Below are 12,731 nucleotides of genomic sequence, written 5' to 3'. Positions count from 1 at the left end.
CTGGAGCCTGCTTCGGATTCTGTGTCTCCCTCTCTCTCTGCCCCTCCCCCACTCACACTCTGTCCCTCAAAAAAATGAATAAACGTAAAAAAAAAAAACACAAGGAAGTTAAGAGGCTTACCAACGGTCTGCACAGTGAGGCAGAGCCTGGGGTAAAATGACACCCTAGCCTCTGTTCCTGACCCCTGTTTTCTCCACCATGCTCTCAGAAGGACAATCCTACAGGGTACAACCTTTGCTCCTAGCACAGTGGGAATACTGCCTTTCGCCTCATGAAACGTACTGATGTGCTGCTATGCAGAAGGCATGTGGCCAGACAGGAAGGAGGAGTGAGACATCGAGACACCTGTCTGGCCAGCGCAGCCCCAGTCGCCTGGCTTCTACTTGGCGGGTCCTGCTCCATGGTGTCCTATGGAAGGACCTGCATCTGCCCCCTGCTCTCATAGCAAAGGCAGTCTGGGTGGTCCCTCTGATGACCTCACCCTCGGCCCTTTCTTCCCGTGCTCCCCACACCTGCAGCCTAGGGCCTCCAGCCCGGCACAGGATGAGATGCTTGAGGAACAACATCCTTCAAGGCTGAGATCTCGGCCCTCAGCAAGGTGGATGTCAGGCATCCAGGGGACCGGCGCTGGGCACTCTGTCCACTCTGTTTTGCCAGCCCCTCCTGGCCCTGCCCCCCACTCTCCTTCCAGGGCTATGGTCCAGCTGCTCCAGCCCATAACTGACCATCCCTCCTCTCCCCCACAAGGACGTCACGAGCCCGGTCACCAGTTTACTCCTGCGTGTTCCCAGACTGCCTCACACGTCCCTAAGCCACTGTCCCGGGCCTCCGAGAATCCCCCACCTCCCGGAAAGTAGGGGGTGCACATCGACTTTTTAAGGATTTGCACTGAAGAGCTAGTGACCTTCTTCTGTTTCGCGAGCTCAGATGGCTGGCCTTGGAGCCAGACGCATGTAACCCCTGTGAATACTGTTCCAGTTCCTTCCGAGGGGTCTTTAACGCTACGGGTAAGTCTGGTGTCAGAGCTCAAGTCCTACACCATCACAGTACCTCAACAATTATCCTTGCATCTGGACAGCTCAAGAAATTAAACAGGGGGATGGACTTTCTCTAAAATGCTCTTCGGCGTGACTACACAGAACTTCTCTGCACTCGGCACGCCAAACGCAAGGCGCTTCTCACTGTAAAGCGGGCACGCAGCAGGGGGGCACATGGAGGCTACTCACAGGTCCCTGGTGTGACAGGGGTACGGCATGGCCTGTGTCTGCGTGGCCGGCTCCTCAGCCTCCTGCCCAGTCTGCACCGAGATGATGGCCCTTTCGATCATGTCTTGCAAAGGGACAAAGATGTAGTTGTACTTGAACACATCGGCCGGTAGGTTCTGAGGATGGAACTTCCAGAAAGGGTTTTTCACCAAATCTGTCCTCATGCTGTGTAGGACACTGGTCCGGATGGTGTATGTGATGTGGGGCGGCGGGCGCAGAGACGGTGTCCCCAAGTCCCTGCTGCCCAGCGAACTGTTGAATATGACACCTGTCGGCAGGAAAGGGAAGACAGGGTCAGTGCGGCTCACCTGGGGTCAGCGCGGGTCGAGCACAACTGGACGGGCCGTGAGATGGGGCCCAACCCTCTCTGTGCAAGGGGACAGGCCCCACGGGGACACAAAGCTGATTCTCCGTGTTCCACAGGCAGGGACTGGGAAAGTTAGACCCGAGGCCGCCTAATTTCCTGGCGAACGCTCTCTCCTATTTTTCATAAACCCCCACTGTGATGTCTTTTTTTTAAATATATATATATTTTTTAATGTTTATTTATTTTTGAGAGAGAGAAAGAGTGTGAGCAGGGAGGGGCAGAGAGAGAGGGAGACACAGAATCTGAAGCAGGCTCCAGGCTCCGAGCTGTCAGCACGGAGCCCGATGCGGGGTCAAACTCGCCAGCTGTGAGATCATGACCCGAGCAGAAGTTGGAAGCTTAACTGACTGAGCCACCCAAGTGCCCCCACTGTGGTGTCTTTAATTATTTGCACCAAAATCATTTGTACACAAAAATCTGTAAGAAAATGATCCCTTTTGCATTTTTATAGAACTTGAAAAATGACACCAGTATGCTCAAATGATCGGGCTTTCCTTCTCTGGGATCACAAACGCTTCCCTACGAATGACAAGTGGGGGTCCAGGCTTCCAGGTGTAAGGACTACAGGACAGAAGGCACAGCACGGGGAACACAGGTGATGGTGTGGTGGCTGACGGGAGCCACGCCCGCGGTGAGCGCAGCATGAGGGACTGAGCCATCGAACCACATGGACGTAATGTGTATCAACTAGATTTCAACGTGAAATGAGGAACTGACTTCTTTGGGGTTATGGATCATCCAAAATGTAAACATAAGGCACATGGATTCCCCGAATTTCATCCATGACGCCTGTTGGGGGTGCGAATGGACCCTCCCCAAAGCTCACATGTGAAGTCCTAACCCCTAGCAGATCACAACTGTTAAACAGATCACAACAGGACTAATCATTTCAAAAGGAGGTCATCAGGGTGGCCTTTCACCCAACATGACTGGCGTCCTCCAACAGAGGGGACAGTTGGACCCCGACACACACAGAGGGCACTCGAGAAGAGACACGGGAGAAGGCGGCCATCAACGCACCACGGCAGACTCCGCCTCATGGCCTCAGAAGGACCGCCCCCTGCTGACACCTTGATTGCAGACTTGTGGCCAGAACCACGAGAAGCTGAACTTGTGCTGTTGAAGGCAGCCTGTGGTCCTGTGTCTCCACAGCCCTCAGCAAACTCATAGAAACCCAAATAAAGAACTAACTCGACATTTAGTCAAAATGAATATGAGAACACAGAACACATCACGTTTATCCTGAGCAAATGAACATGAATGAATGGAGTCAAATTGGCTGCCGTCTTGTCCCCTGGCCCAGCCCCAGGACGTCAAGTGATAAGGAAGGGGCACCTGGGTAGTTCAGTCGGTTAAGTATCTGAGTCTTGGTTTCAGCTCAGGTCATGATCTCACAGTTCATGAGTTCGAGTCCCACATCAGGCTCTGTGCTGACAGCTTGTGACCTGCTTGGGATTCTCTCTCTCTCTCTCTCTCTCTCCCTCTGTCCCTCCCCTGCTCTCTCTCTCTCTCAAAATAAATAAATAAAATTAAAACTAAAAATTTTTTACAAACTGATGAGGAAATCAGAGCATAACTTTAATCAGAAAGATAAAATTTATCACGCGAGATGTAACCATCAAACGACACCATAAACCAGTAACAACGGATGCAGTGAGTAGCGTGGGGCCCAGGATGTGAGGCCAGCAGCCCCGTATGCAGCCTGTCTTCCCGTCAACTCAAGGGGAGTCTTTCTGCTCGGTGTATTTTACCAGGAAACGATTTCTTGTCTTTCTGAGCCATTGTCACGCGCATTTAGGGACGAATACACACACGGCAGGCGACTGGGGCCGGGCCCGCATGCGCGTGTGTTTTCACTGAATACTCACTGGCCAAGAAGTCATTCTGCTGCATGAGTTCACGGGCTGTCAACTCCAGGCTGGCAACAGACTCCAGGGCCTGGAAGCGGTTCAACACCACACAGGAGGACAGGTTGACCAAGATACGGCCCAGGACATGGAGATGCCCAGTGTCCCCGTGGGCAAACAGCTCGTCCAGCTTCACTCCTGAGGACAGTAAGCGTAACAGGACATTGCAACTTTCCTCTCAGCCCAGGGCGTACGAAGGGAAAAAAGTCCCTCCGTGGAAAAAATGACTCAATAGTCACATTCTGTTCATGTGCAAATTGTGCCACCTCTTTGCTGAGGATCTACTCCACTTAGTGACCACGGTCCCATGATGCTGGTCCTGCTTCTCTGTGGAAGAACAGAGGGCGAGCCTGCGGCCCGAGGACACAGGGCAGCAGCCAGGGGACACAGGGCAGTGGCCAGAGGACACAGGGCAACTGGCCACGCAGAAGAAAGCTCCAGTGGCAAGCCTGTGAGCAACATAGGAGACCTTGCACATGGAACCCGGAAAAAAAGTTAATGTTCCAACCTGGTGGCAAGGAACTCTAGTAAAACATGCATTCACCCCAATAGCAGGTGTTTTGTGACAACCGCTTGCTTTGTCACATGCACTTTGCAAGAACTGCCATCGGTGATCAAGGAACACAGAGGAAAATCTGATCCTGCTGTGCTCTGTCCAGGTCTGCGCGTTTGCAGCGGAAAGAGAGCTGGGGATTCAAAGTGGCCCGTGTGGGCTCCAGAACCCACGCATGCAACGTCTGTCAGGACAAAACGCCGAGGAGGACTCAGGATGTTTGGTTTGCTCTGGCTTCAAAGAGGAGCCAGACCACAGGAGAGAGAGAGACGTGGAGACTCCAAAGGACACAGCCGTGGGAAGAACACCCAGAACTCAGAACTCAGCGCCAAGCAGGAAGGGAGTCCAGACGGGCTCAGCAGGCACGGGGTTGCGGGGGGGGGGGGGGGGATCGGGGGGAAGGAGGGGACTGAATCCCACAGGCCTGCCCTGTGCACAATTCTGTACAGGAGATGCCATCACACCTGCCACAGTGGCCAATGTCACAGTGTCACCATAGGGCAGGGCCCATGTGCCTGCAGTTCAGTCAGGAGAACCACTGCGTCCCCCACGGCCTCACTCCTCAGGAGACCCCCAGACACCAGACTGCTCAGGATTCATAAGATGAAAGACTTGGGGCGCCTGTGGGGCTCAGTCATTTAAGCCTCCGACTTCGGCTCAGGTCATGATCTCATGGTGTGTGAGTTCGAGCCCCGAGTCAGGCTCTGTGCTGACAGCTCAGAGCCTGGAGCCTGCTTCAGATTCTGCGTCTCCCTCTCTCTCTGCCCCTCTCCCGTTTGTGCTCTCTCTCTCTCTCAAAATAAATAAACGTTAAAAAAAATTTTTTTTTAAATAAAAGGATGTGTGGAGAAAAGTGAGTGAATTCTCTACCTAGGGAGTTACAAAAGGAGATTTGCATCTTAGAGTGTGTCTGAGCCCCCAGCATGCCCCCCACTCGCACGGGGCCTGTTCAGAGGGCTGTGCGGGCCAGGAGTGAAGGCCAACCATCCACATCCGTATGGACAAGAATACTTCAATCTACTCCGGGGTCGGGCAGGAAGAACAGAGGACTCACACACACTTTATGGCTCTCACAATTCCTTGAGAATTCCACTCTGGGTCCTGATTTGTCTGTAGGAAAAGCTCAGGGTCTGAATTGCTGGGGCTGTTTTTTTCCACCCACTTGATAGAAATTCGTTTTAGGGAAAAGTCGATCAGAAACAGTGAGGGCTCTGGGTCAACACCATTACCACCCTCGCAGAGTAATGACAGCCTCTGTTCCAGACAGAAACCGTCTGAGGCCACAACGGTCCCGCCCAACAGCACCACACGCAGGCTCTGTTATATACAGCCGTCCAGAAACTACTTCCTTTTTTAACGTTTTTAATGTTTATTTATTTATTTTTCAGACAGAAAGAGAGCAGGGGAGGGGCAGAGAGAGGGAGACAGAAACCAAAGTAGTTTGCTTGCTGTCAACGTAGAGCCTGATAGAGGGCTCGAACTCATGAACCGTGAGATCATGGCCTGAGCCAAGACAAGAGTCAGACGCTTAACCGACTGAGCTACCCACGTGCCCCAGAAACTATTTTATTTTTTAAAAAGTGTGTTTTAACTACTTGAAAAATGACTTAAGGCAGTAACATTTATTTTAAAATATCATTAACCTTTTTTTTAAAGTTTATTTCTTTTTGAGACAGAGAGAGACAGAGTGCGGGTGGGGGAAGGGCAGAGAGGAAGACACAGAATCCAAAGCAGGTTCCAGGCTCTGAGCTGTCAGCACAGAGCCCAGTGCGAGCCGATGTGGGGCTCGAACCCACAAACCGTGAGATCATGACCTGAGGTGAGGTCAGACGCCGAACCGACTGAGCCACCCAGGCGCCCCACATTAATTTTCCTAAGGCAGTAAATTCACCAAACTTTTTTTGTCATAAGAGGGAAATATCGTGCCTCCTACGATGCCTGGCTCTCCGCTGACCTCCAGATGCAGGTGGACACCAGCCCCTCCTGCTCATGGGCAGAGTGCCAGGATCCAGAGACGCCCCCCTTCCCTTCGGGTCCTTCCTCTATTCCCATCCTGCCCCCGGCCAGGCCGGGCGCCTAAGAGCACCCCTGGGACACACCGGGCAGGGCCTGATTCCACCTCAGAGCCGTTGGTCCTGACACAGCCGTCTGCGCCCCGCCCGGGATGGTGGGGCAGGGTCTCCAGATCCCGGCACAGAACCCGACTCTCCTGTGCGCTCGCTCAGTAAATGAACTCACGCGGGGCAGCCTGAGTGGCTCAGTCGGTTAAGTGTCCAACTTCAGCTCAGGTCATGATCTCCCAGTTTGCGGGTTCGAGCCCCGCATCAGGCTCTCTGCTATCCGCGCAGATCCGTTTCAGATTCTGTGTCTCCCTCTCTCTCTGCCCCTCCCCTCTCTCTCTCTCTCAAAAACAAATAAACTTAAAAGAAACAAACAAATGGATTCATGCACTGACAAACTACGGAGGCAATACAACCGTCCGCTGATTGACAGAACCTTCTAGCCTCAGCTCCAAATCTTCCAATCGACGCACCTGCTTTCCGTCAGCTCCTGACTCAGGAACGCTCACTCCCTCGTTCCATAAACTTATCTGAAGTCTCAGAATTCTTGCCTTTGGTATCAGAAGCCTTCCTCTCCAAGTGCGCTCCCTGCTACTCAAGCCCCGACTCGGCAAATCAGAAAACCGCAGGGATGAACAAACGAGAGCATTTCTAGTCTTGTGGACGAAAAACCGGAAACCCGAGGGGAAGAGCGACTGGACAGTGTCACCCCGAAACTTAGAGGCAGGAGGAAGAGCACCCTGGCGGCGGGCCAATCGGGAAGCGGACCCTGCCACACCCACCGTTGTACACTCACACACCCATCGTGTGCACTCGCACACCCGCACACTTACATTGCACACCTGCCCACGTATGCTTTTGCACACCTGGCCTCCAGCTTGCACGCCTGCCCACGTGTGCTCGAACAATTACACACGCCCACCGGCTTACACCCGCACACCCGCCCACTTACCGTAAGTCTGGAGCTTTTCCATCAGCTTGTCTACATCAATGTGCAGCTGGCTTTCTACAAAGTTTCTTATGAATTTGTTTCTCAGGGCTGCCTAAAGGAAATAACATAGCTTCACAAAAATAATCTCATTTCCTCAATTATTATTCAATGAAAAATACTTGTGAGGTTAACTCAAAGTTTCAGTATACAAGACAAGGACACATAAAGTGAATCATGGTAAAAAAAAAAAAAAAAAAGGTTCTAAAGATCATGGTAAATAACGGCCTAACATTTGATGACAATTTTATCTTGAAAACCAAAAGCAACAATTGTGACAATTCAGATTGTAACTGAAGTCACCCACTAATCTCTGAAAACCAAGAATGAACTCAGTGTGACCTTCCAGCAAAATTTTCTAACAAAAGTGTATGGTGACCCTTTGTATCAGATCCTTAACAGGGTCTTTTCCACAGGGCAGCTGTAAAGAGGGGGCCACGGTCAGAAAAGCACTGAGGAAGGGTTTCTGCGTCCCTTGAACCCTCTTAATCCTTCGGCAACCAAATCTCATCTTCGGGAGAAACTTTCATATCATGATCGCTGCGACCCCTCTTACATATTGATGGCTTTGCCTCTCCTTTGTCAATGGTTTCCCTACGGAGGGCTCTTCAGGGTGATTTTTTTTAATGCTTATTTATTTATTTTGAGAGAGAGAGAGAGAGCATGGGAGGGAGGGGGCAGAAAGAGAGGGAGACAGGGAATCCCAAGCAGGCTCCGAGATGACAGCGGGCAGCCTGACGCGGGGCACAATCTCACGAACCTTGAGATCGTGACCTGAACATAAACCAAGAGTCAGATGCTCAACCGACTGAGCCCCCCAGGCGCCCCCTCCAAGGTGATTTCATGAAACTTTGCCTCTTGATCTTGAAGTGGGCATGCACTGACTTGTATACTACTGCCCCCCACAGCACCCAACAGTCCACAGCAGACAGAGGACAAAATCCCATGAGGCCAGGGCCAGGATTAAGCGGTGAGGGTTGGTGGGGGGGTCGGGGGAGGCTAGCGGAACAGGGACTAATTCTGGAACGTGTCCATTCACTAGAGAATATTTATATGTGACCCCGACATTTTGTTAGCGCACAACCTTACAACTCGGAACTCCTGATAAGGAATTCTCGAACGTGGTCTACCTTCTGCATCGAGCTCTCTGACTTCTCACACCCACCCCAGAGATGTGACCATTTCATCGACGCGTCTACGGATGACAGGATTTCAGTACGAAACCCTGGTGTGCGCTTCTTTTTGGAATCTTACATATTTTTGGTCGGGCACGTGGCAGACACAGGGTGGGCACTTTCTGTGTGTTAGTCCCTGAACCTCGGCCACATCTCCGAGAGGAGATCACTCACTCTTAACTGAGCGGGAAGGAGGTCCAGGCCTCGGTCGCCAGCAAAGGCATTAGCCTAAGCCGCTGGTGGCAGAGTCAGATCGAGGAAAGAGTTGCGCTGCTAACGTGACTGCCTGGCGGATGGCGGACCATCAGAGGACCTCTCCAAGGAGCCGTGTGGTTCGAGGGACGGTCAGGCACCTGGTCACATCCTCACGAGACTCTGCAGACGCTCCCTTTGTTGCTTACGATGCGGTGTGTAATTTCCAGTCCCAGCAGAGACTTTAGGAAAGCCTACATCATCCGCCATCTGCCCCGTTACAGAGAAAGCCTACTGACCCCCGCATAAACAAACTAATCCACGAGCAGACAAGTCAAAGAAGAATATGACAATAGCCCCGGCAGTCGCACGGTGGTGGCTGCCCTCAGAACCAGCGTCGTGGACCTTCAAAGACCAGGACAGAACTGACGGCCGCTGCTGGGCTTGGAAACCACCTGGGTTTGTCAGGGGCCACGACCACCCCCCCGGGCCCACTTCAGGCAGCCGCAGGACCCCCCCGGCACAGGATTCCCCAGGGAAAACTGACCGCAGCTCTGGGCAGTGTATTCACTACCTTGCAGGACCGGCTAGGATGCTCCCGCCCAGCCTCCCTCCCTCTCTGGGTCCCGGGGTCAGACCTGCATGTCCTCAGGTGCCTATGCTCCCAGGCTCCCCAGCACCCTTTGCCTCCCTCTCCCATAATAAAATTCTCCCCCATTGGGGAGCACCTGGGTGGCTCAGTCGGTGAAGCGTCTGACTCTTGATTTCAGCTCAGATCATGTTCTCACGGTTCATGAGTTCAAGACCCGTGTCGGGGCTCTGTGCTGACAGCTCAGAGATTCTTGGGATTCTCTCTCTCTCCGTCTCTCTCTCTCTGCCTCTCCCCTGTTCATGCTTTCTCTCTCTCAAAATAAATAAAACTTAAAACAAATATTAATAAAATAAAATGGAAAATAAATAAATAAAATTCTCCCGTCTTAGCACCCACTGTGGGAGGCCCCACAGAAGCATTTTCTGCGTGGCAAACACTATTCCAAGTGTCTCCCAGGCCCTCAGTGATTTACAGCTTGTAACTACGATTATTTCCTCACAGCACAGATAAGAAACCCAAGGCACAGAGAAGTTCAGTGACCAGTCCGAGATCACACAGCAGTGCTAGGCTCAGCTCAACTGGGCATCAAACCCAGACAAGTTGGCTCCTGAATCCATGCTGTGAATCGCCCTGACCTACTCACCTGGTGTGTAAGAAACAGGTGGAACAGGAATGAAAATGCAGGCATACTTTCTCATGCTATCAGACTTCAGGTGAGTTAGGGTTCTTTTTCTTTTTTTTTTTTTTTAATTTTTTTTTAACATTTATTTTTGAGAGATACAGAAACAGAGTGCGAGCAGGGGGAAGGGCAGAGAGAGAGGGAGACCCAGAATCCGAAGCAGGCTCCAGGCTCCGAGCTGTCAACACAGAGCCCAACGCGGGGCTTGAACTCACGAACCGTGAGACCATGACCTGAGCCGAAGTCGGACACTTAACCGACTGAGCCACCCAGGCGCCCCAAGGGTTCTTTTTCAAATGGCCCCCGGTTATTATGTGGCCTACCTCATTTAAAGTTCTGAAGTTCACGGCTGTGGGGCTCCGCAGGAGCTGGCCATCTTAAACCACAGCCCCCGAATTCTGGAATATTTTAGGTTCTCGATACAGAATGTCAGGGAGTGATAACTGATCCTTTAAGTAGACCCAGAGTTGAATAGTACGCAAACCACTCAAAGGAGCATTAAGGTACAAAATCATGCCTCCATCTAAGTTATGGAATTGAAAGAATGGGCCAGTGTTAATAAATTATTCACGATGCTCATAACAGTGACATCCGGCATGAATAAAACCCTTGGTAATTCACAAAACTGCCTCACAAGTTCACCTTCAGGTCAACGTGATTAGTCAACCAACAAGCACACCCGAGGGGCTCTTGGGGTCTTCGAAGGGGCCACTCTGATTTCACAGACGCGCCCTAGCAGGTGCTCTGGGAGCAAAGCCACCACTCACCTGCAGTTTGCTGAGCATCTGGCCACTCCCTCCACTCTGAAAAACGCTGGACACTTCCAGCAAGGTTTCTGTTAAAGTCTTCAGCTTGTCCACGAAATGAAAAGTATAATTTGCCTGCAAAGGAAAGCAAACATGGGTATGTCTCTAGTTCTGCTGGGCCACCTCAGGAAGATTCTTAGGGACTGTGCAGCTACGGCAGGGGAGAGAGGCCACAGGACAGGACTGGCCAGCAGAACAAAGACGTGCCAAGGCCACGGGCAGGCCGACCGACACGTCCCCCCGCCAGGGGACGGGCTCTGGTGCCCTCATCTCTGCAGGTGCGACCCACCTGTTCACCGTGGTGCTCCCAGGATTGAGTTCACAGAGGGGAACGGCCAATGTCCCCAGTACGTACCGGCTAAACAAAATAATGTTTGCCCACATCTCCTCGAAAATAAGCTGTCAGGTAATGTCCATGTATTTGTTCTACAACACCCAGCGCTGTTGAAGATACAGCACAACTGGTCGTATTGGATCATTTATTGCTGCTGGCAGAGCAAATAAACCCAAGATTCGTGTAAAATAGCTTGGAATCATAAAAATCTTGAGTCACTGACCCACACACACAAAAAAAATGCCCATGTCTTTTTTTCCCTAAAGATAAAAGGACTCTATCCTAAGAAATGATTCAAATGAAATATAGGGGCGCCTGGGTGGCTCAGTTGGTTAAGCGACCGATTTCAACTCAGTTCATGATCTCACAGTTTGTGGGTTCAAGCCCCGTGTCAGGCTCTGGGCTCACAGTGCAGAGCCCGACTGAGATTCTCTCTCTGCCCCTCCTCCACTTGCTCTCTCTGTCTCTCTCAAAATGAATCAACATTTAAAAACAAATGAATGAAATATAAAGGTATCTCCATGAAAATGTCCATGGAACGTTACTGTATTTTTAATACCGAAAATAGTCTAAATGCCAAAGAGAAGGCTTAGTACGGAGGGCCTGGGAGAGTCCAACCACACATCCCTGGGGTCACCAGGAGACCCTCCTAATGCCCCAGGTCATCCCAGGTCAGGAGCTGAAAACCAGCCAGCCCAGAAAAGATAGGAAAGCACACTCCCAGCCCAAAGATGGGGCAGGAGCGCCCCCCGCAGCACAGCTGGGGTGTCCACAGGTCGCGGCCCTGTCCCCCCAGCCCGGCCCGGAGCCCCTCCTCCTGGGACTTGGCTGCCAGCCATGTGAATAGGTGCAGAAACACGTCTCACTCTGTCTGCGTGTGGACCTGGGCCACCAGGACTCACACACTTGCTATTGCCTGCCCGCGCTGGGTAAATGCAGTCCTCTGCTTCTGGGGCCTGTGAAATGATCCTCCTGGTCAAGAGAGGAGGCCAACTATGACTCAGGAGAGAGAAAGGTCTTCGGCTGGAGGTGACTTCATGAAAGAGAGGAGAAAATGTAGGCAATGTCTGCTTCATATTTTCCATATTGTCACGGCTGGTCAAGGAGAGCGGAGAAGGTGGCGATAAGAAGGAGCCGTCTGGGCTAAGGAGCCGCCACCTGAGGGCTGACCACCGGGCGGCTGAACCCAGAACCAGCAGGTGGCAGACGGGCAGTGTTCTGGAACCAGCAACAGGGACAGTCTCCACACAGAACCAACCTATGACGCCATCCTGGCCCTCAGAGGGCGGGTGCGAGACAGAGGGGAAGAAAAGTAAAACCAGGATCTAGGACAGATGCTAAAGATCTAAGCCAAAGAGGAGGCAAATCCCAGGAGAGGGAAGGGGCCAGAGCGGGGTCAGGAATCACCATTGGTCACAAACATCCCTGAGTCTGCACGTTTCGGAGCCTTTTTGATAATAAACAAAATCACATACCTCATCAGATCTGGGATTCTAACTGAATGAATATATATGCATCGAGGAGTTCACAATAAACTTCTTTTTTTAATTTTTAAACTATTTATGTTAAAGTTTATTTATTTTGAGAAAGGGGCGGGGGGGCATAGAGAGAGAGGGAGACGGAGATAATCCCAAGCGGACTCCATGCTGTCAACACAGGGCTTGAACTCACAAACTGTGAGATCATTTTGGCTCAAACTGAGCCAAAATCAAGAGTCATATGCTTAATCGACTGAGCCACCAGGTGCCCAAGGAGTTCACAAGAAGCTTCTTCAGAAGGAATAAAAAAAAAAAAATTCATGTCGTTTCAGAT

The 12,731-nt window shown here is 51.6% G+C and overlaps 1 protein-coding gene across 1 annotated transcript in view; it reads right to left on the bottom strand.

The window, feature by feature from the left end:
- The window catches only part of ABCA13 (ATP binding cassette subfamily A member 13), a 412,425-nt gene that overhangs the window by 248,722 nt on the left and 150,972 nt on the right, over positions 1-12,731 (bottom strand). The window contains exons 28-31 of the mRNA XM_040455040.1: positions 10,547-10,660; positions 7,106-7,196; positions 3,502-3,678; positions 1,228-1,534 (exon numbers count right to left, since the gene is read on the bottom strand). Coding sequence (XP_040310974.1) covers positions 1,228-1,534; positions 3,502-3,678; positions 7,106-7,196; positions 10,547-10,660 — 689 coding nt within the window. The remainder of the gene's footprint in view (positions 1-1,227; positions 1,535-3,501; positions 3,679-7,105; positions 7,197-10,546; positions 10,661-12,731) is intronic.

This window comes from Herpailurus yagouaroundi, unplaced genomic scaffold, assembly GCF_014898765.1.
Source record: "Herpailurus yagouaroundi ecotype Mexico unplaced genomic scaffold, PumYag 214, whole genome shotgun sequence".
NCBI lineage: Eukaryota > Metazoa > Chordata > Mammalia > Carnivora > Felidae > Herpailurus > Herpailurus yagouaroundi.
This window is presented reverse-complemented; position numbering and strand designations above follow the sequence as displayed.